We start from the raw sequence: 24,865 nt of genomic DNA on the forward strand, positions 1-24,865 counted from the left end.
TATATTTATTACCTCAATGTGGGCTAGTAGGAGGGCATGGCTTGTTGGTATCTTTAAGGAATACAAGCTACTATAGATTTCTTTCAGTATCCTACAGTTACAATAGGGTAGGGTTTTCTGGTACCAGTCACAACTATCTGCAGCCTTTCCATTGTCATCTGATTGCATTAGTCTTGAAAGAGAATTATACAGAGGATTTGGACACTCATCTACCATTTTGTAAATTTTAAAGAGCTGTGAAAACTTAATTCCATTCAGAAGTAACTCTCAAAAATCTCAATGCCAGCTCAGCATGAAGGTCGGAGGGAGAACACTGCATTCCTAAATACCAGCATGGTGTAGGTCACTTCTCATCCTAAACAATTGGAGTGTTTTTTGCTCAACTAAATAGCCATGAGTTTCCCTTCTTTGGAAACACTGTTGAACTTTTATAAGCTGTGGGATCTTATAAGATGAAAACTGTTATGTAATTATAAAATTGCTGTTGTTAGCACAACATTAGTGTTGATTAAAACAAGGCTGCTAACAAATTCCCTGAGTCCCAACAGGCAAGTGCAAAGGAAATAGATGCCTACAGGCTCTGTTTTGAACAGACTGCAATAAGTGCTTCCATAAACAGCAAACAGAACTCATTACAGAAATCTTCCTCCTCTGGTTGCTTCTTCAACTGGAGGATATTCTTGGATTTTCAGGCACTGGCAATGTCTTTTCTACAGCACAAGAAAGAGCTCCAACCCATTTCTGTTGCTAAGAAGTTGTCAGGAGCCAGTTATGTGAGGGACTTTCCATAAGCCTTGCTTGTGAGCTTGTGAGTGCAGCAGTGTCATTTCTCAAGCATCCCAAGAAAGAAACTACTTCCCATATACCTAAATGGGATATAATTAACTCTTCAACTGTTACAGCAACAAATTCTGATATCTTCTGCCTCGGCATTGTTCACATGCTCAGAATCCTTCTTTTCCTGTCTGCTTGCTTTTTGAAATTGGTGTCGAACAGGTCTGATCTATTCCTATATTTAGTCACAATGTTCTCATTCCTACTAACATGCCCAACTCAGTGTTGTCCTTTCCTTGTAAGGACCCACAAGTACACATGAGATTAGTAAGAATATTTTTCAAGTGAATGCAGTTTAGTGGTCCAGATCCTATTTTCAGATTTAGTGAAGATCAAGGACCCTAAATCTCCTGAAAGACTACTGTAGGTTTCAGGCTCTAATGTCACCTCCCATCTGCAACTAAAGAAGTATTTCTATTTTCTAGAGGAGACAAGGAAATAAGTTAGCCACAAGTCCACTTGTGCAGCTGTTCAACCATGTCAATATCATTTGAGGTATCTTGATGTATCTAAGATCTGTAGCTATCTGGAGTGGTATGTGAAGGTCCGGTAGGCTGTTCTTATACAGCTCAGCAGCAGGATAGTGTATATATGGCCAAATGAATTGCTTCTTAAATGCCTTTGAACCTTAGCTCCTATTAATTTTTTACTCAACTTTGCTTCAGCAATTGTTTCATCTTCAAGAGGAACAACTAAGGAGATGAAATGCACTGAGCCTAGGTAATTCTGACACAGGTGATCCTCACTATTCTGTTCGTCTTCAGATCGGGTTACTATAAAAGTGGGCCAACATAACTAGGAAAGAAATGATCACTGATAAGAAAGTTATGTTGTTTAAACTTCATAGAGTCTTACCAGATGAATCAGTCACTAATGGCTTGTGAATGAAAGGACAATGTCCTCTGCCTCACTGGGCAGTTGTGGCTTTGGAGGCTTGTTATCTCAGCAAATAGTGTGAGTGCATGCCATGGTTTGTGTTCCAGAAAAAAATATGTCACTTTTCATGCAAATGAGAGTGATCCATTTGCAAAATATGACATGACTGGATTACAGAACTGTACAAAGTGATGTAAGAGCCTGGTGAATGCTCCTCTTACTGGTATCTTTACTTGGCACAACTTCTTCCAGGTTGTCATGTTGTTGTTGTCCAGGTAGAGCAGTAAGGAAGTGGTGACACCCCTAACAAGGCTAACAAATGTCTCTGAGAAAGATGAGAATAGTTGGGATGGAGTGTGGTCATGAAGTGGGGGCACTTATTCCTCACATTTTGCCTCTACACGGGAGCGCTGAAGGGTCAGCTGAGGCTGTGAGGAGTGTGAAAGAACATTGTGGCACGTTGCAGCTGTGGCTTGTGGTCTCTTATTATAGCTCTTCAGCTGATTACAGTGTAGTGGGGAGGATTTGTGGTCCGTGGTGACAGGCACAGTGGAAGTACCAGAACCCTTCCAGACAGGAGCTCATTACGTATGTGCCTGCAATCCCAGCAGACACAGTTCTGTTTCTTGTCTTGCCCATTCTGCTCTCCCAGGATGAGTTTCTTCATAGGAGTGATGTATCCCAAAGAAATACAATCATCCTCAGTGGATAACATCCTCACCCCTCTGGGATTTCCATGATGCCTCTTCTGTGACAACTCCCACTGGAGCAACGCAGTTTGCACAATCAACTTGCACTTATTCCTATGGTGGTTTGGGGTTTTTCTGTCTACGGAAAGGAGAAGTGAACAAATACACTGCTCTGAGTCCCCTGTGGTAATTGCAACAAAATATAATAGGGTAAGACTAAGCATAAGACTAAAGAATACAAAATCTGGAACCTGCACATCAGCAATCAACTGCAGTGATTTAGTATCTTCTAAATCCCGAGTTTTCCTAACCCATGATCAACTCTTGCTCTTTTGCACCATAAGATAAAGCTATAGATCTAGTGGAAACTCCACATTTGGTGTGACAATGCAAGGACTTCTCTGAAACAGCCTAGTTTGCACATTTATAGATGTATTCCAGCATGGAGTATATAAATGCAGATGGGGGGATTTCTGAGACTGTAGGCTATAAATTAGGTTAACAAGAAGTCAGCACCTTTAAACTGATTTGACATGTAATTATATCGTTCTCTGAATTAATTTCACCATCTGCACTTAATTTGAACTACTGCACTTCTCAGCCTTACAGCATGTCTGTAGGCTTATTTCAATATACAAAGCTGTCACTATTAGAAATAGCAAAGCATCTCCTATCTACAAGAAAACTGACAGAACAGACTATTTACTCCAGTACAGTTGGCAATGTAAAGTTTCTGTTTGAAAGAAGAGCTGTTTTTATGCTAGTTGTTTCACGGAGCTATTTGACTCTCATGAATTCACTTTTTCATGAGCAAAACATTTGCTTGGAAGTGTTTGACTACCTCCTGTTTCAATAGACTTGTCCTCTTTTCTTTCCTTTTTTTTTTAATTACGTTTCAGAAGGGCTCATTGAATGCATAAAAAGAAAGAAATGATGTAGTGTCAGTGCATCACTATGAAAGAATTCCGTAACCCACGGGAAATGGCAATAATTCCAACACAGTGCCTTTTTTTACATCCTCTTCCTGGCATACTGAAGAAAAAAAAAAAAAAAAAAAAAAAAAAGGCGTTCCAATGGCAAATAAAAGAGGCGGTAGGGAAAGGGCTTGCTGACTTCCTCAGGCACCCGTAGGGTGAGTAGGACCGGCCCGGGCCCGGCTTCCGAGTCCGCCGGCGGAGGCGCCGTGCGCGGCACCACAGCGCCCCCTCGCGGCCGCCTCCTGCCCTGCAGCTCCCTCACGGGGAGGCTGCGACTTTTCCCCAGAATAATTTTTGCCTAGTTTATATTCTTGCATTGCGCCTGTTTCATTGGTGAGTTTCAGCTTTATTCCTGCCTTTGCCTTGACTTCACCAAATGCAAAGAATTATGTGGACAAACTTGTAAATTGAGTAGCCTGTATAATTTTTGCACTTTTCATTTAGCCTAATGCCCAGATTTCCTAACAATCTCTACCATTTCAGGAGTCCAGTTCAGTGTGCTGTAGCAAAGGATCAGGAACAAATTTCTGGGAAGAAGATAACATGTATGTGAGCAAGGAGAGAGATGCATACAGGAATTTGTCTCTAGCTACACCCCCGTGCCAGCAGATGGCATAACAAAATTAATCTGCTTGTAGAATCTTCCTTTGGGTCCAAACTGAGCAGGATAAAATGAAGTAATATTATACTGTCATGAAAACTCCCACTTCTAAAAATACTGAAAGGAGCTAAACAACCAGTTTGGGCAAAGGTGACCTTTCAGTGCTTTATTGCATTACCAGAACAGATCAGATCTAGAAGACAGTTGCATTCACAAACAGCAACAATATGGAGATGTTGGTATAAAACCACGCAAAAAAAAAAAAAAAAAAAAAAAAAAAAAAAATTAATTGCACAGCTTATTCTGAGCAGAAGTACCACTTTAGATACTTTAAATAAATAAATTTTCCTCATTTTATATAATAAAATATCAGTATGATTAAAACAGAAACAGTGAAATCATACCTAGATGAGTTTAGCTTCATGTTAAGTCTTCCTCGGAACTTGCAGATATGTAGCCATGTGTATTCTTAGTATATTCACACATGTATATAAAAATATGTACATTTTGATCCATGACAGAAAGGGAAGCCATTAAATATTTTTCCAACATGCTTAAATTGTGGCTAAGAAATCACAGCTGAAGCTGCTTTGGCCAGTCACTTAATGAACAATGTCAAACGCTGAATGGCTGGACAGTTTCCATTCAAAAAAACATTTCAACTTGGGCCAGCTATATTTACAAACCACTGGAATGAAATGCCATACTGTAATTTATGCATTATTAAGAGACAGTGTTACAGCTGGGTATGATGCACGCTCATTCTGACTGGAACTCTCCCAGATGTGGTTAGCACTCCCTGAGCCTGGCACACCCATTCTGCAGGTCTGCCATGCTCGCTCCGTCATATCTTAGGTGGCATTGTCAAATTCAGAGATGGATTCTGCATGTATGTGGGATTATCTCTGATTAGTTACTAAAAAACTGAGGGGCCATTTTGCATATAAAGCAACATGAACAATTCAGATGTTTGTCTGTACTTGACTCAATAAGTGTGAAATAGAATTTCCCATGCTCTCCTACCTCAGTATTGGTCAGGAAGCTGTAAAATTAGACTGTATAGGATACAGCATATCCTCACATCTTAGCCTTGCTCCTTGCTTTCTGCCTTTTCTTCATCACCTCTGAACTTCTTTCCATTTTTCCAACCTATCTTGGATTGGTTGAGTGCCTCTACTCTGCCTGACCTTGGATGGTCATCAGTTTTCAGCGAAGCCACTATATTGCACCGACTTCCCCACTATGTCTTACTCCTGCAGAGACCGCAGGAGTGCCAAAAAATCCCAGCTCTGATTTTGGGATGGGAATAGTTCTCAATATTCATCATTGGCAAAGTTCTGAGTATTCAGCATTCTCAACCACAAGAGCTACTGTCAAGTTTTTGTAACTTCCCCAGTATCTGTGGGAAATCTGGGTTATATCTGCTGATATTTAAAAACAAGAAGTGTTTTTGACATAGAATAAAATGATAGATTATTTGCAGTAGTACTGTAGTTTATGAGGTCTATAAAGTTATATCAGTCAATAGTTAGTGTTACCTGGCTTAGAAGCATAGCATGAATCATAGAATGGCTTGGGTTGGAAGGGACTAAGGGATCAAGTTCCAGCTTGCCACAGGCAGGGTTGTCAGCTGCTGTATCAAGTACCAAGTAAGACTGCCCAGGGTCCCATCCAACCTGGCCTTAAACACCTCCAGGAATAAGACATCCACAATCTTTCTGGGCAATCCATTCCAGCACCTCACCAGTCTCTCAGTAAGAAAGCCCACAGGAGTTCCCATTTGTGTTTTGGTGGAGTACATGGAGCTGTGCCCCTGGCTGGGGGAGAGAGAAGTGCATTTATATTGGTTCTAAAACACTGATTGTCTCCAGGGAACTTTCAGCTCTTTGTTTAGAGCCAGACTGATGGGAGGTACTAGTTCCAGTGTACTAATTTAGTAGGTTGATGAAGAGTTGGACACTCCCAGACACTGGTACTAGTGTCCAGCTCCTAATGGGAGGTGCTAATCCAGGGCAAGTTTTACAGGCTGTGGCAAAGCAGGGGAGTCAGAAATTGCAGCCTGAGCAAGTCTTCTAATGTGTCATCATTTTTATTTCAGGGAAAAAAAATAGGGAGGAAAAAAGAAAAAAGTCCAACAAAGACGAAAGTAAGGAGTCAAAACAGGAAAGCAAAGGGCGAGCAGCCCGAAGACAAAACCGAGAGCAGAGGGAAAACAACAACAAAACGCAGCCGAAGAAACGAAAAGCCCCCAGTAAAGAACAGAACCTGGCACCTGTCGACACTGCACATTAACAGCCTTCCATGATTGTTTAAGTCTTATGATGCTGCTATCTCTACCAGATCGCCCTGATAGGTGTTCCAACCGTTCAGGCCGCAAATGGACAATGCTACCAGTTACTATTAAACTTTAAACAACATTCCAAATACTTCCTATATTCTCCAAGCAAACATAGTTTATTAAAGAGATTGAGATGAGCCAAGAAAAAGTCTAATAATGGGATACTTTAGAACTGTTATATTATATGCTTCCATGCATCTGTAAAAGGCAATTAAGAAATTTTGTATATATTAATAATAGGGTATAAAATATAGCAATATAATAATGAACGACATTCAGATGAACAATGTTCTTTTTCTTTGTAAAATATTTTTCAAGTTATTGTTTAAGTATGAGGCAAGAGATATGTCTAAATCAAAGATGCAAATCGTATCCCTTCATATATTGTACATAACTATTATGAGAAGGAGGAAAACACTTCTGATTTCTGAAGAGCCAGGAGGAACCAAGGGTTTTATAACCTCTGGTGGAGCAGAGTGGTATTGCCTGTGGTTCCCTGGTCCGTGCTCCAAATGTGGATGAGAGACCACAGGGGAAAGCCTGCAGAGCTTCAAAAGCTGAGGGAAGAGAAGCAGAAATGTCTGCAGCTTTGAAGACTGAATCCCTGAGGCAGAAAGTGATGGTGCTGAGCTTGAATAGCACTCTTATCTGTGGGACAACAGAATGTTTTCTGGTCTAAACAGTGGTACAGTGTGTGCTGTTTTATGCTTTTTATACCTATGTGTAACTTAAGTCTACATTTCAAATCTTCTGGTGAATGACAAATCGTATTTGTAGGAGACAATGTTGAGTTAATAAAAAACAGAGAAATAGACCATGTAACTGTATTTCTCACAGCGATGCTGTCTCCTTTTCTGCTGGGGGAGGGGAAAATTTAGAAGCTTCACAGAGAGAAAAAGAAAACTTCAGCCGCAATGTGCATAGTATAATCACAACTTCAAGCATATTGATGAATAGAATTTGCCAACTTTTGTCTAATTTTGCTTAAATTCTTTTCCCAGTTCTTCTATCTGACACAGAAGAAGTGAAAATGTTCATTGCTCATGGAGCAAGCAAAACCCCATGGTAATGTTCCTGCTAGGGTGACACTCAAACAAGGTACAGGCTGCACTACATGCTGTCTCTCTGCTTAGAAATGGATTTACTCTTTACAAAAAAACACTGAGGGGCCAACTGATCACATTTACTTAGTTGCCATGCTTTTCCCAAGGGTAGTTTTCACAGGAGTAATAGCCTGCCTAGTGTGCCCTGTGGTCTAGAAAATGCAGCAGGCAAGCCTTCCTTGCCAGTTCTCGAATGATTTTGACTATACAGTCTATTTTGGACTTCAAAAAAGACTCAATCAATGACTCTTCAGTGACTTTTGGAGGGAGATACTAATTGTTCAGCCAGCGATGCAGTATTGTTTCTTACATTTTGCTTTATAAGAACTTTGTCTCTTAAATATACATGTATAGATGCAGTATTTTGATAACAAGGTTGTTGAAGGCTCTCACAGCTTGGCTGTATCTTTCATGAGAACTAGTCAAAACTTTGTGTGACTAGACCCAGACTGTTTTCATGTTATATATTTGCTGGCTGAATCTAAAGGTTGACAATGCACAACATACAATGATGTCTGTAAGGATAAGAGAAAAGTGGGGCATGTTGAATGCCTGTGAGAGGCACCTAACAGTGGGAAACTTGAGTGGAGGTGGCTCCCTGCAGGTTCCCAGCTCCATCAAGTAACTTATCTACATCCTCCTTCACAGTGAGCTAGTCTCCATCTCATACTGCTGATCCTAGCAGCAGCAATCTTCCTGCACTTGCATTTTCCCATTCTCTCAGTAGCTTCAGCTGAGGAGAAGCTGGTGTCAGAGAAGCGGAGGGCACAGAAGTTGTGCTCAGCACTGAGTAACCAGAGAATGTTGAAAGGAGGCAGAGAGAAGAAAGGGCAAATCCTGCTTCTGCCAGGCTCAGATATTGCCACGGAAGGCTGAGTTGCAGGCAGCAGTTTTGTGCTGAGAGGGGTTGACATCACAGCAGGAAGAAGCGTTCAGTGTTTCAAACCCTCTTTGGCAGCTGCAATTACCAATCTGCCTGGGGTGCTGGTGGAATATTAAGTTGCTCGGGAAGAATTTACTATTCAATTTACTTCTTCCAGGGACAGGCTGATGGCCAGGTAAACTATCCCTAGCTGGATCCGTCAAACAAGACCACCTGCTGGACAACATGGATAATTTGAACCCAAGAAAGCTTTGTCTGCAACTATTAGAAATGTTCAGCAGGATGATGTCTTTTTCCTGCTGTAATTAAATATGGGAGTTAGATGACATGGGGACTTCAGATGGAAGAATGGTTTCTGAATAAAGGTATGAGCAAAACCTATACAAATAATTCAGAGGAGAGTTAAGTGGAGGAAAAAAAGCAAAATAAGGGAGCTAAACCAAGAATGTCAGTGATCTCAGTTACTCTCTGTTACATCATTTGGAGTCAATGAAGGAATGCCATTTATCTGGCAAAGACAGATGGAAGACTGGAAAAGCAGTATTAAGAGCAACAGATTGAAGGAAAAAAGAGAGTGAAAGGAAAAGAAGTTAAGACAAATGTGAGTTTTGTTATATACTCCCATATAAACCTTTATTACAAACTCTGGTGCATCTTTCCCTTCTTACACAAGTGGTAGTGAAAAAGATGGTTTGTCTTACCAAGAACAGGGCTTGGAATACTATAACATTTCAGCCAGGATAAAAGTGTAAAAGGAACCTGGCTTGTGCTTGTAATAATTTATAGCATGAGTACCTGAAAAAACATGATACAACTTTTCCTGGAAATGATCAAGGAAGCTGCTGTCATGTTGATCACTCCCACACAGGACAGTGTTTGATAATATTTCCTGTAGCCATGGTGAAGCACTAAAAAGTATGTCCAACTCATCTGGGCAACTAAAAATTTCTCCAGTCCTGGCACCTAATGAAGACTACACTGATTGTACGTGAATTACTCCCAAGAAACTGAGGAATAATACAAACCTTTGTAGGCCAAATATTGATATATTTGTGATACTTACTGTCCATCAAGCAATAAGTATGTAAAAATCAGCAGTCAATGAGCTTACATGCAAACTGAGTAAGAGATAAGGGGGAGGGGAGTCGTTGGAAGCTACTGGAGAAAGGCTAACTACAAATAGATACTACAAATGGCTGTGACTAAATTTGTGTGAAACAATTGTTTCCTGGTTGAAAAGTGCTCAAAATCTTAAGATTTTGATTACTTAACATTTCCAACTTTAAGTAATTCCCACAGAAGGATTGTGAATACAACTTTCTCAGTTGGCCAAACTGTTGACCAAATTCACTGTGTGCTAATTTTTAAAGAACAGTTCTGGAATAAAATACCTAATATCAGTTAAAATCAATAGAAAAAAAAAAAAAACACAAAACAAATGAGGTGCTATTATCTCATTAAAGCAAGTCAGGGTACTATAAACAGTAGCAAAAAAGACATAAAAATATCAAAAAAACAACAGTTATGGTCCAGTCTCCAGGTCTCACCAAGCTATGCCTAGTTCTCTCACCTGGATGCATGTTAGTATAATCCTGAATAAGGGACTGTAGTGGTAAGACATGAGAAACAATTTGAGCTCTGTACTGTTGAACCCTTCAATGGAATTGTTGCAGCAGCTTTATTCTGAGCCACCTCCACAGCAGAACTATCAGGCTTATCAACACACTGAATGAGAGATCCTCCACTTAGATGGGTTTTGCTGCATGCAGTAGCAGAAGGACCTATCAGCAGGATGGGATCAACCAGCTCTCGCAATGAAAGTCTTGTGTCATATCCTCTACCATCTGACTCCGGATATTTGTGGTTGTAATACTGATGGGAAAGCAGTACATGAATATTGTTATTAATTCAGAAGTATCATGAGTCACTGTCATTTCCTTTTTTTGTTTCTGTGGCTTTAGGCTCTGAAACTTACTGAAGGCTCAACTTCATGATGCAGCATGAATGTACAATGTCTTTTGTATTCAATTGCTATGCATTGTTATTTTCAGGGTCAGCACTGGTTTTCATAGTTTGTGTGAATTTACATCAATTCTAGCAATAAATCTGCATAGCATGACATACTAGCTTATTACAGGAATTACTTTTTACAGTGAAATTATGCAAGTAGCTGTTAAAGCTGCAGTTTCAGACTAGCTTAGATTCAACAGGAAGGGCTTGGGTGGAAGTGTCAGATTTTCAGCTTTGTTGTCTTAGCACAGTGCTCATACATTAAAGATCTCACACTCTTACACAGCAAGTGTACCTCCTCTAATAAATGAGAAGGGAGAACTGACTTCAACAAACAAGGCGAAGGCTGAGTTCAATGAATTCTTTGCTCCAGCCTTAATTAGCAGTCAGGCTTCTTGTGCCTCTGACATCCCTGAACTTCTGACCCCTATTGGTCAGGGGACCAATATCTCTTCCCCCTGTGAACTCGGAGCAAGTCCAACATCACCTCTGAATGCATACAAGCCTATGGGGCCAGATGACACACATCCCAGCATTCAGAAGAAACTGGCTGATGTGGTTACCAAGCTGCTCTCCATCATATTTGTAATATTGTGGCTGTTAGGTGAAGTCTCTGGTGACTGGAAAAAGGAAAATACCCCTCTCACATTCAAGAAAGGAAGAAAGACAGACCCAGAGAACTACAGGCTGGTGAGCTTCACCTCTGTGCCTGGAAAGATCATGGAGTAGATCCTCCTGGAAGAGATGTTGAGGCACGTGCAAGATGAAGAGGTGATCCAAGATAGCCAGGATGGCTTCACTAAGGGCAGAACATTCCTGATCAATCTGGTAGCCTTCTATGACAGTGATGACATCTGTGGACAAAGGAGTCTACCTGGACTTGTGCAGGACTTTGAGATGGTCCCACACATCGTTATCTCTAAACTGGAGAGATATGGATTTGAAGGCTGGACTATTGGATTGTTGCAGTTGGTGTTACAGCTGAAAAGATTATCATGGTAAAAATGGGAAAAGAAACAAACAGGGAAGGAATGCTCACCTGTAACTGAAGATCTAGGTTCATAGAAAGACTCCACAGATGAGGGACCTCCAGTGCCAGTCAGTCCTTAAATGGGGTCTAAGAGAGGTGCAGCCAGGCTCCACCTCTTCTGGTCACACAGGTGAATTGCCTTCACCTGTGCTCCCAGGGCTGACTCAATGCTTGCCTCAGATAATCAATCAGTGGTTCAGACCGTGACTTAACAGATCCCATACATAGGTGGATAAAGAATTGGTTGGATAGTTGTATATAGCTGTAGGGTTGGTGTCAACGGCTCTATGTCCAAGTGGAGGTTCATCACAAGTCGTGTTTCCCAGGGGCCCATCTTGGGACTGGTGCTCTTCAACATCTTGATCAATGATATAAGCAGTGGGACTGAGTGTATCCTCAGCAAGTCTGCTGATAATACCAAGCTGAATGGTGAAGTTGACATAATAGAAGGAAGGGATGCCATCCAGAGGCACATGGACATGCTCAAAAAGTGGACCTATAAGAACCTAATGAAGTTCAAGCCAGAAAGAAGTTCAAGCAAGAAAGACAGAGAGCTGTTGGAGAGGATTCAGAGGAGAGCCACAAAGATGATCAGGGAACTGGAGCACCTCCGCTATGAAGACAGGCTGAGGGAGCTGGGCTATGGGGTGACCTCCTTGCAGCCTTTCAGTACCTAAAGGTAGCCTACAAACAGGGGGGTAATCAACTCTTTGAAAGGGTAGATAACAGCAGGACAAGGGGAAATGGTTTTAAGTTGAGGGAGGGAAGATTTAGGCTGGATGTCAGAAGGAAGTTCTTTACAGAGAGGTGAGGTGCTGGAACAGGCTGCCCAGAGAGGTTGTGGATGCCCTGTCCCTGGAGGTGTTCAAGGGCAGATTGGATGGGGCCTGGGTCTAGTATTAAATGTGGAGGTTGGTGGCCCTGCATGTGGCAGGGGAGTTGGAGATTCACGATCCTTGAGGTCCCTTCTCTTCCTGGCCATTCTGTGATTCTGTGATGTTAGGATGAAAGTTTTTTACTCGAGGGTGGTGGGTTAATTAAATAGAGAATATGTGGATGCCCCATCTCTGGAGTTGATCAAGGCTGGGTTGGGTGAGTCCTTGGGTAGCTTGATCTAGTGGATCCATGGCAAGGGGGTAGGAACTAGGTGGTCTTTAATGTCCCTTCCAATTTAAGCCATTCTATGACTCTATGATTCTATGATTTAAATGTACTTAGCAGTTATACAGTTCCAATTTACTCTCTCACTCAACCTCTTGTTAAAGGTGGATTAGATCTTTCCTACAATTTGTGATAAATTGTTATCAACTAAATAGATGTTAAGTAAGTATGTTTGTTCACCATTGCAATAACCTATCTGTCACTTACATCTTTCTTTCTTACCTTAGCTACAATACTCCTGGTGGATTTAGGTTTGCTTTTTCTGCTCCGGAATGCTAATTACATTTGCCAGTAAGAAGCAAGAGTACACATTGATTTGTTTGGTATATAAATTTCTGGTTTTAAATGCTTGTTGATACTGTTCTATAGAGTATCTCAATATATTAACATCCATATCAATCCCTCACAATCAAAATGGTCATTCAATTTCTTAAAAGAAAGTTCTCTTTAGAAGTCTAGTTGGAAGAGCATCTTGATTGAGTAACATTTACTAACCATTTTTTTAGATATAAACCTGTCTGAGAATGATGATGCGCAATAAAGCAGACCTTTAAGGATTTTCAAAATTGGCCATTTGGTATTCCTTTTTAGAATGTACTAAGTATTTCCTAGGAGTTGCCTAAAATGTATTTCAATTTCTTGTGGCTTCAATTTCCAACTCAGCATTATCATGCTCAATCTGGTCTATTCATGGGAAGGTTAATAACAAGTACAGAACTTTCTGCCTTGATTTCCTGGTACCCTCAGAAGCCTGCAATTGCACTGTGCTCACAGCTGTGAGCTAAATTACATTTAACTCAATACACCCTATAGAACCATGGAATCATAGAAGGGTTTGGGTTGGAAGAGACCTTTAAGATCACATAGTTCCAACCCCCTGCTATAGGCAGGGACACCACCCACTAGATCAGGTTGTTCAGAGTACCGTCCATGTTGGCCTTCAGTGCTTCCAGGAAGGGGTATTTACAACTTCATTGGGCAACCTGTTCCCGTGTCTCACCGCCCTCACAGAAAAGAATTTCTTGCTAATATCTAGTCTAAATCTACTCTCCTCCAGTATAAAACCATCTCCCCTCATCCTGTCACTATCTGCCCTTATGAAAAATCACTCTCCAGCTTTCCTGCAGGCCCCCTTCAGGTACTGGAAGGCCACTATAAGGTCTCCTCGGGACCTTCTCTTCTCCAGGCTCTCAGGTTCTCTTCTCCCAGCTCTCTCAGCCTACCCTTATAGAGGAGGTGCTCCAGCCCTCTGACCATCATGGTCCTCCTCTGGACCTGCTCCAGCAACTTCATGTCCGTCTTATTTTGGGAGAGCCAGAACTGGAGACAGTACTCTAGGTGGGGTCTCATAAGAGCAGAATAAACTGGCAGAACCACCTCACTCAACCTGCTGGTCACACTTTTCTTGATGCAACTCAGGACATGGTTGGCCTTTTGGGCTGCAAGCACACACTTCTGGCTCACATTGAATCCCTGACAGTCTTTAACCATTCTCCTTTCTGACTGGCTTTCCTTCAGCTGCATGCACACACCTTCAGGTTTCCCTGTCTCCAACTGAATTTTGGAAGCTCAAGTCATTGGAGTTACACAGAGTGATATCACATTCACCTCTAGTTTTATCTCTTCCTTGTGTCCTCTCCACTTTCCTACTAAGTGCCCCCTTCTTCTTCCCTGTTCTTCTTCTACACTACCACCAATCCCTTCCTTCTTTTCTCTTGGTTAATGTCACTGGCAAATCTGCTGGTCAAATGGCAGTGCTCTCTTTGTATTTGACCTCTGGAGACTTTTCACTCTCTTCACATCTCTCACATACTTTACTTCAGCTGTTTCATCTTATGTAGGCTGGGAAGTAAAGTTAAAACAGTTTCAATACCAGACTCCCTTTTAATGAAAGAGTCTGAGTCTGGGGACAGGGGAGTAGACTAAAAATCCTCTCTTGGATGAAATTTCCACCACAACTTTCTCAGTAATAAGTACCGTGGAAGCAGAAGAACATTTGCAGGCACCACAAAAATAGGACGCAATAAAGCAGGAAAGGAAGGGAGAAGAGTAGTGAGCTGGTCTGTCAGCTTCAAAAGAGTGATGTGAACAACATTCATCTAGCCATAGCTATTTTTTTTCTCTTTTCCCCATTGTGTAATGAGAATACAGGACAACGAAAAATGATCCCAGAATGAAACTACCAGATTTCTATTTATTTAATTTTTGATGCATCAATAAGAGGGAACTAGAGAAAAGACAAGTTGAGGCAGATATGGGAACAGGAGGATGAGTAAGATGTTGTAAAACATACTGTCATAATTTAATATATGCATGAAATAATCTCTACTGATTTGTAGCCAGCATACCTATCGCTGAGCTGGTTAATAAAGTTCTATGGGTGTTTGGGGCAACCTGTATAGCAACCACCACCTTGCACTAGTGAGACAGGTATTCTTCCAGAGAAAGAGATGAAAGAAATGCTTTTGTAATTTATTTTTTTGGGTATATCTAAAGAACAGGAGGGCAGTTCCTCTTTCTACCCCATACTACAGCACAAAATACATGGTTTTTTGGATGACTCATTCCTTATAAATGCTATCAGTGTACTTCATACTTCCCTAAAGTAAGCTTCTAGGAAAAAGGAAAGATGAATGAAATTTCACAGGTAACACAGCCTGTTCAAGGGTATTTCTTTTCTTATGATAACTCTAATATTGTTTTATTCTGATGTCAAAGTTGAACAGTGGTGCAAACTTTGAAAAACATCTTACAGCGAAAGTGTAATTCAAAATGATAAAGAGAAGTTTACCTCAGTGACATTTTGTTCATAAAAGAAGCCTCCAGTGAATAAATAACAGCAAATCTGTCATGCTGGTACTAATAATTCTATCCTTTGCAACAGGGTTTATAGTCTCATACAGCTGGAGAGGACTAAAAACGGGTAAACTGCCCCTAGATGACACTGATGAACATCACTGCATGACTGCTACTTATTGGAAAAGCAACGTCCTAAACAATGGTCATCCTACCATCTATTTTTCCTCACTATTCTGCTAACTGGTGGAAGAACATCAGATTTTTCAATGCTCCTGGACAAGGAGCATTCACTCACCCTGCTTTTAAAGCAGATTTCTTGAACAGTGGCAGATGTGCACGGTTCTGACACTTTTTGTGGCAGACTCCATGTCAAATGTCCTGCTGCTACGCTATTCATTAACAGAACCTGAGATATTACTGCTCTTCCAGCCTCTCCCTTCCACTGGAGAGTGACGTTGGCAGTTCCAAGCATGCAATAAACATCTCGTTTTTCAAGATTCTTGTTACACCTTTCTAAATCACATTCTACCCACCAGCTCCTATCCCAGATACTTTCTGACTAGTAGATGGACCATAAGTAGGATAGTTAATTCATGCTGCTGACTGTATGCCTTGGAAGGCCCATATGCACATGTATGTGCGTTAGGATCAGAGATGGAAGGACTGGGGAAGAACTTGGTTTTCAATCACACTCCTCTAAAAAAAGATGAGATGCCATTACAGTTTTAGACATTTTTAAAGCCTGAGAGGGAACCTTTACATGTATTAATCTCCCTTAGTCATCCCTGAAACGAATCCCAAGAGCACAGCCTGATCTCTTGGACTGCAGGCATGGCCCATTTCTATGTTTGTAATATACCACACTGTTTCTGTATCACCTTCTCCCCACTGATGCTCAACTCATTTCCTAATGGGATCTGTACGAACTTACATTCTTCTTCAATGTTAATGAAGTAGCTTGCATTACTGTTAATAAATAGTGAGGATTGAGCCACACTCCATTCTCTATCCAGACAAAACCCTTTTGGAGCAGCTTTTGGTGATAGCTCTCCAGATGATCTGAAGTACAAGCATATATCCTACTCTACAGGGGTTCCTTTGCCTTACTGGCATTTTCTGAGCTTCAGTAGTGCAACAAATGATGTAATTACCATTTCTCATGTGTAGTTTCTTTTCACATTCTGTTTCCTATGACACTACATTTGAAATGTCTAATGCATTACTGAAGTCTAGACATGCTGTGCTTGCTCCTTAGAGGGAAGGAGAAGAACAATCAAGCATTCCCAAGTTAGTGGAAATTCCCTTGAGAAATCATTTTCTTGTTTTGATTTGTTTTGCTTTGTTATACAAGACAGAAATGTCAATATAAAATAATTTCTTAAGCACATTAACCCTGAGACTTGCATTTTCAAGATTAATCCCTGGGGAAAGAAAAGCCTGGTAATTAAAAGTAAGTATTTGAAAGTCAGCTGGGCAGCTTAAGCTGATATTCTCATACGCCATTAGGGGGCCACCTTAATATAAGATCTTAAGAATGAAGCTTTTAGAAAGACTTAGAAGTTTTATTCAGGCAAAGAACACTTGTTCAGGGATAAGTAAGAATTCTTTGCAATTTTCTCATGGGTCCTACAGAATCCTAGGAGCATTTTCATACATTAGGAAATGCAGATCCACTGCAGTTCAGTTACCATCAGTGGGTGGTTAAAAAGCACAATCCCTGCATTGTACCTAAGCTGTAATTAAAGTGGTATCAACTATTTTTCAATATAGAAAGTTTTGTCTTCTGACTACAAGAATAAGTAAGTCATTGGTCAGGAATGTTGGATAGTCATAGTTTCAGGCCTATAAATCCTGCTTAGTGTGTTTTGTAACCAGCTTTTACTGAAATATTACTTCATAAAAAAGTCACACTAATAGCATCATGGATCGTATTGTGTATTATTAAAAGCTAGAGCTGCAGAAGCATCTTCATCATCCTTCAGCTATCTCCCTTTGTGGGAAAGCAATAACTGCCACGGCTTCAAAAATGGTTGACAGTATCATGAGGAATTTCAATATTAATTTGAAAATGGGATATTCTTTGCAAGCTATACACAAGCATCTAGGCAGTGACTTATTTAGAGGATACACTGACAGCATTGCATGATTTCTTTAATAGCTTTTAACTTGATTTTTTTAAATTCAGTGATACAGATCCGCAGTTAAGGTTTCATTGCATGTTATTTTCATGTAAACAATAATGATGACTTATCTATATAAAGCTGTCAGCACAACTTCTGCTGCCTTGTGTGAGATCTGCTGCCAGGCCATGAAAAAAGTGCCTGGGACACTTCCTTGGCGTTTGGCTGGTCTCATGCACCAGGCAGTCTCTTTGCTCAGTGAAGCACAAGAAGGAATCTCTGACAAGTCTTCAGCAAAGTCTGAGAAGATTCCCATGGGTATTTACGAAGCAGCAAGAGGAAATTCTGCTAGGCCAGAGAATCATAGAATCACTTAGGTTGGAAAAGACCTTAAAAATCATCGAGTCCAACCATGACATAACCATACCACCCTAGCAACCCTCCACTAAATCATGTCCCTGAGCAGAAGGTCAGATAGAAGGGTTACATCCTTCAGGTATGTAACAGTGGTCTTTCAGCAAGCACAAGTTAAAGAGATGATGTTATACTTTTCAACTACAGAAAGGGATATCTGGATGAGGCATTAAAAACAGTATTTTATGACAAAAGGAGGGAGCCAGTGGAAGCAATACCATAAGGAAACTGTGGAGCCTCTGACAATGAACTTCAGCAAACACAAGTTAGAAAAATAGTTATTAAACACCAGAGCATTAGAAGAGAGGGATGGACTATGTTGATCTCCTAGAATTTTCTCTTGCTGTCTTTTGGTATGATTTCCTGCATCTGATTGTATCTATGAAGCAGATTGCAGATATATACAGCAATGCCAATGAGGCTGAAATGGATATGACTATGAATGGGATTCAGTTGGAGGACAGCTGAAGGAAACAGAGCTATGGACTTTTTTACATGTCTAAATCTCACTTCTCTATTTTCTGTATACTGAACAATAACACCCAGTGAGGGCAGAGAGAAAAGAAAACTGCAACACATGATGAACACCCTGAAAAATCTAGATAGATAAAACTAAAATATCACTTCTATCCGAACTGTAGCCAGTTTATAATTTTACCTTTTCTCAGAATGTGCAATGCTTGCACTCCTAGCTCCCATTTTCATTCATTCAGACAAAAATACCCACAGTTCTTCTTATTCTTTTCCAAACAAAACTTAAGTCTCTCTGTTTCTCAGTGACTCAAATGAGGAGCAAAGCCTCCAAATTCAGACGAAAAATACAAAACATAAACTCTATAATCTCCTTTTTTATAGGAACAAAACTTGTACTGTCATGTTATCTATCTGTCAGCTAGCTGTGCTAGCACCCTTCCAGCTTGCTGGTTTATTCAAGGTATACACTTGATAGAGAGGTCTTGGCTTGTCAGCCAGCACACGCAGAGCTCCAGAGCTGTCTGGAGGTGGAAAAGAGGTGGAAAAAGAGAAGGGCTGTGGCCAGAAGACCTGAATTCAAAGGAAATTGGCTGCTTATTTTGTCTGTTCATGGAGAGAATAGTTCTACCTTCCAAACTTAAAATTTGTAATTTCTAAAGGGATCAGTGATACCTGTTAGCAGCCAAAGTTGCAGCTTTACACTCTACCTGAATGATACAGCCTGGAAGAGCAGAGCCCTCTCTGATGCCACTCCCACAGACAGTGACAGGATAGATTTGTAGGACCCTTTTTACGACCATGTCAGCCACACACATACCAAAATTTAGTCCAGCTCAGGCAAATCTTCTTTAGCACAGACTTCAACACAACAGTTCAAGCACTGCTGCTCGCTCCAGTAAGTGTAAAGAGAAAGCAGCAGAGGGAGCACAGTCATCACTGCCCTACTGACTCCCGAGGAAATCTACTCCTGTGCCCAGCACTTGGCAGAGGGATGGTGATGTAGAGGCAGCCTCACTGGTTGTTCTCTAGGCAGACGGATGACATTTTAAGAACTGTTGATTCTGTCATCTTAAGGTACACACATACATTATGTCTACAATTAAAGAAAAAGAAGGATTCTTCTGGATTTCTCAAAAGTCTTAGGCATAGTTTAGAAGACCACCTCCTTCCTCCCAGTCACAGGTGTCTCTTCCCAATGCCGGAATAATTTACCTACTCAGCATAAACAGCACAAGTAAAGTAGCAGCACTGAGGAATCAGTGATTAAAGGAGTCAAAGGCAACAAAACAAGAGCCTAGTTACAGGCTTCAAGGGTGTGCTTCTCACAACTTACTGCAAAGGCTGACAGGTGTTGGCAATCTACAGTGTGAGTCTGAGGCAATGGAGCTGAGGGATGGACGCGTTAATGCATCTGAGCAATTGCTGACTTCTCACACACTGAATAGATTACAACCTCTCTAGCACAACAAACTTCCCAGTAATACACCTCCTGCCAAAAGACATTTCTTTACATCATCACTGAAGAATATGAACTACAGGAGAGACCCAGCATCCCAGATCAATACTTACCAGCTTTCCAGCTGGAAGAACCATAAAGGAAGAATGAAGCTACATAAAAAACAGATGGAATAGAAAATTTGGTGAGGACGGTATGTTAGTGAAAACATACTTTACCCGGAACTTAGTTGTTCCTTGCACTGGATCATGTTTTTATTTCAGGAAGTTTCTATTTCAGGAAGGAAAAGAAAAAAGTCTTCTTGCTTTTGTTTTGGCCCTACGCTTCCAGTATATTTCAGACTCTTTTGACAATCAACTTCAGCCTGAAATTCAGAGCTAGGATGCGAGTGAGTCATGTCAAATGAAGACTGCTCTCCATATATTCTGACTCACTGCATATTTGAATTTCCAAATCTGAAGTTTTTTGCACCTTCTGCCATCTTAGGTAATGTAGCAAATGATTTAGTACTGTTTTCACTTATATTTTCTATCAAAGCTTGAGAGATATTACCAACCAATGAGGAGACTTCTTACTAACTTGTTTGTTGCAGTGTTGAGATTATCTGAACAATATTTTCTTTTTAAATTCAATGACATATTAATAACACATACGAAACACAGGACTTATGAAGATCTAGGCCTGATCTGACAATTAAAAATAATATGGAACAAATGCATATTTCAAATCTGCATATCCTCAGTTGTAATTTAGAGGGTCTGCTTTGTGGCAGAAACTTTGAAAATTGCTTTTGTCTTTTTCACTCTATTTTCCAAGATTCTACACAGACACAATGATCAAGAGCAGGATTTCCAGCTGCACGTGAAGGAGAGTCAAATGCAGCCCCAAAGGTCACTAGGAATGATTTCTACCTATTTTCATTGGCTCTAGAAAAGCCTGTGACTGCTGTTTGTCAGTCAGAGTGCTGCTGTACAGTTTTCTGGATTCCAGTTCCAAGTAGGGCCTTCATCCCCTCCCAAGCTGTTTGAAGAACATCCCAATGAGAGTTTGTCTAACCTGGCAGTGTCTTGCTTGGCAGCTGGTAACACGAAGCATTGCAGTGACTTGGCTGGCTCACAGCACGATACCTCCATAACCAACAGAGAGCCAAGCAAAGCTATCCTTATGTGGGAAAACTGTGAACCATTGATTCAGGGGTTGCTAATTGAAGATCTGAGATTCAGAAGGGCCTAACACTATCATTTTCCTCATTCTTGTTTTGTGGGCTCATGATAACAGCTTAATTATGGTTTTAATTCTCAAAATATATAGATTATTGTTCTTCAGTGCAAGGGGTAGACAAATAATGATTTCTCTGTTACAAGTCCAGCAGAAAACAATGCTTCTTGTTTATGACAGGGACTGGATAATTTATTTGCATGCGGGAGGTGGTTTGTTCCACTGAATACCCTTCAGCCTTTAATCTGCTTTTGTTCTGAAATAACACAGTATATTACAACTATCATTATATTACAATAAGCCTTCAATTATTGAGCAAATGAATTTAATCAAACAGGAGCATGGTTCATATATAGATGCAATTACCTGTTAAGTTATGGCTACCAGTTGTTAACAATGCTGTCTTTCACTGCATCATGAGAAATGGTATTTCCTCATTTAAACATGCTCAATTATCAGTAAGGGTGCCATTGTTAAGTAATATTCTATTATTCTACTACGGTGTTATTCCACAGCACTACCCACAGACAGACAGACAGTAGAAAGATGGCAGCTTTGGCATTCCTTATTTATGTTGTACAGTCCCCTCATTGGCATCACACACAGGAATTTCTATACATAGCTCATTATACATGAAAAAAAAGGTCACAAGTGTAAGCTAACCTGATGCAATTCTTCAACAACTGCCATCAGGATAAAAATGCTTTTGCAGCTTTGAATACTTTGGCAGCTGACAGCCCTGCTAGCAGCAGCCTCTCTTTTGCTCACAGCTACCCTGAAGACCTTTGGCTTCTCTCAGTGCATGCCTAATTGTCACAGGCAAGCATGATTCCTGCTAAGAGACACCAGTCTCAGCTGCTTACCTGAGCTTATCAGGCTGTGGCCCATCAGTCATGGTGAGAGCACCATGACTGTTCTAGTTCTGAGATAAAGGATGAGGTTTGGTCTGAGATGAACTTGCCCATTTCTCAGTGTTTACACAGGCTAGGTGTCTAAACTCCTGTTACTGTTGTCAGGTGAGTACAGACAGTACAGACAGTGGACCCTGAAGAATGACTCAACTATCCAAATAGAGATGACCAGGGACATTTTACATTGCCTATCATACTCAGTGCAACTTCCAGAGAGGGCATGGATCTGCTGTAAGGCCCATGTCATACCAGTGGCAATGCATACCTCCTACTTTATCTCTGAAACATCATTAGGTGTCACAGTAATTGCTTCTGATCTTTGGTGTCCACCTTAGAGTAAGCTGATTTGACCCAGAGACTCTTTTGACAATCCTGATTAAGAACTGAGGGCAGCTGCCTGAAGCATAGAGTGCCATTTGAGATGCCCTGAGGTTCATGTCTGGTGTCTAGTTACTGCACAGGGATGTGGGTATCCCAAAGGCCGTGTTATATCTGCCAGCCCCAAGTTTATGTCTCAGAAACTCCACAGCATCTCAAGGGGCATGAGACACCTGTTGATATGAACCTAAAGACTAGTTACATCTCCACAGACTTAAGTGGCTAACTAGAAATCTATAGAAACCACCATATAAAGGCTGAATTGTTTTTGAGGCTCAGATTGAATCTTACCCAGTGTGACTTAGCTTTGATTTACTTCCTTCTGGTTTAAGAGATTATACAAAGACAGTGATAGGTACTCAACTGAGACCATCAGCTCTTAAGCTGCCATAACTGAACTGTCTGTATGAATTAGTCTAAAGTGAGATGACAATTTTAAATGCATTTAAAATAAAAGTCACACCCTATCTACACTACTCAGTCTAACCATCATCCCAGGCTCCTCTCCAATATGAACTTACATGTTTTCCATACAGATTTTGACTGCTACTGCATTTTAACTGTGTGATCAGCTAAAGAATGTTCCTGTATAAATGTCTTGCTCTTTATAAAGCTGGCTTTCTCATAGCCTTGTTTTAGACAGCTTTCTACCCCATTGCTGACGACAATAGTATTCAAAATACACTACCATAGAATTTGGGCTACTAAAGATGCAGTAATTCTTCAGTGAATCAAAGAGGAAAGAAGATACATAACAGTCCCTGTACTGAAGGATGTGACCTGATGATATCAAGTAAAACTATGAAGTAAGAAATCATATCTTTGCCAAACTTTTCAGCAGAAATATCCAGCTTTCACACTCAGTCAGTAATCCCAAACTGCCCACCCCATCTGTCCAGATATCCCAAGTCCCAACTATTCCTCTGCAGAGTTGGCAAACCTTCTCTTGCAGAGAAACATCTCCTCCTTATACTATTATTTTACTAGTATCTGAAATAAAAGTAATGAGTTATAATAAGCTAGGTAATGCAAACAATTGCTCAATTAACACAATTAGTCGACATAAAATCAAGTTGAACCAAACTCACACGTGCTAATTTACCTCAGCCTTTATGGAACATAAAATCAGAATGCTGAGCTAGAGCACCACAGCAATTTTGCCACAGAACACAGAGCAAGATGCATCCATGACCGTATATGAGGATGCACAAAACTGTGCACATTGCTTAAAAACATATGGGTAGCTTTCGTGCTATGGAAATGCAAGTAAAAGTGCATTTAATCTACTAATTCATATAATAAAGCTCTTCAAGCCTTATGACATTACAATCCTATTCCACTTTCTTTCACTATCCCATTGTATTAGCTCTAATTGAGTCTTGGATGAAATCATAGGAAACAATTTGTACAACCCAGTGTTGCTTCACTCAAGGAGTTATATTCTTACAACAGCAATGAATACAATTCATACACACTGGAACAACACAGCTGCAGCATACTGCTTGACATGAATTATGAGGATGGCTTTGAGTGCTCAAGTAAATTGATGTCATAAATTTAGCTCTGGTATAAATCTAGGAATTTATACGGGGAAGGAGGCACCAAAGTCATCTTGTTGTTCACCTGCTCTGTGTTTTAAAGGCTATGCATTATTCAATGCTGATGTAAGCACCCCAAAGTCTGCTAAACTCCGTGGAACTGCACTCAGCTAAGCTAGCTGTGAATGTGTCCCTACGGCACTATCCAATATGCAGCCAAGTCAGCAGTGCCAAATGGTGACACAAATATGAGACATGCAAAATCAGATTTGTCAGAGATTGTTTCAAAGTTATTGGAAAACTTGTAGCTTTTGTCTGAATTTAAAGAACCCCATCACAACTTCCTTGGAGAAAGAATGACAGCAGTGGCAGAAGTGACCATCGTACATCTGAAAGAATTAACTGACAGCAGAAGAAGAAATTCTGGAGGGGAACAGAGGCCAGAACTGAGCTCATATTAACATCTTATTCTAAACCAGGTGGAATGGTGAACTGAGGCTCCTCATCTGTTTGCAATATCAGCCCCTCACGGCCTTTGATGGCACTGCCATAAGTCAAGAAACAGGAACAACCTTAATTCGTTGCTCTTTACCCCAGCATTTAACGCTCCACATAATTAGAACTCTTTTTAATATGCAGTTCATGTGAGAACTTAGAATAAAATAACACAATACCTAATCTGCTTACGTGAACATTTTGAAAGAATACATATTCTCCCATATTAATGATACGTGCAAACATCAAAAGCTTTTCAGGATTAAGAAATCAGATCTAAAACCTCCAATCTAATATTCCAGATGCACCAAATAAATCTAATTCACACATCAGGAAGCTCTCCCATGGGACTTTTATCTCCCTTTACTTTCAATAATAACCAGTAATTATGAACTGATGGGAAGAAGTCCAGCTCCCAGGTGTAGTAACTTCCAGGGCAACATTACCACAAAATGAACAAATGAATTTTTTCTTGATATTGCATCAACCGAACTGAAGAGAAAAAATGCCGTAAAGGAAATCCAAGCAGTTACAAGCTCAAGTATACATAGTAAAGTATA

The 24,865-nt window shown here is 40.5% G+C and overlaps 1 protein-coding gene across 3 annotated transcripts in view; it reads left to right on the forward strand.

Annotated features, from left to right (window-relative positions):
• The window catches only part of RSPO3 (R-spondin 3), a 90,502-nt gene that overhangs the window by 52,187 nt on the left and 13,450 nt on the right, over positions 1-24,865 (forward strand). For 2 of the 3 annotated variants that reach the window (XM_048935407.1, XM_048935409.1), the window contains exon 5: positions 6,076-7,142. The exons of the other annotated variant lie outside the window; for it this stretch is intronic. In XM_048935407.1, coding sequence (XP_048791364.1) covers positions 6,076-6,269 — 194 coding nt within the window. In that variant the 3' untranslated portion in view covers positions 6,270-7,142. Of the gene's footprint in view, positions 1-6,075; positions 7,143-24,865 lie in introns of those variants that run through there. 3 annotated transcript variants of the gene reach the window in all.

The sequence above is a fragment of the Lagopus muta genome, chromosome 2, assembly GCF_023343835.1.
Source record: "Lagopus muta isolate bLagMut1 chromosome 2, bLagMut1 primary, whole genome shotgun sequence".
Classification (NCBI taxonomy): Eukaryota; Metazoa; Chordata; class Aves; order Galliformes; family Phasianidae; genus Lagopus; species Lagopus muta.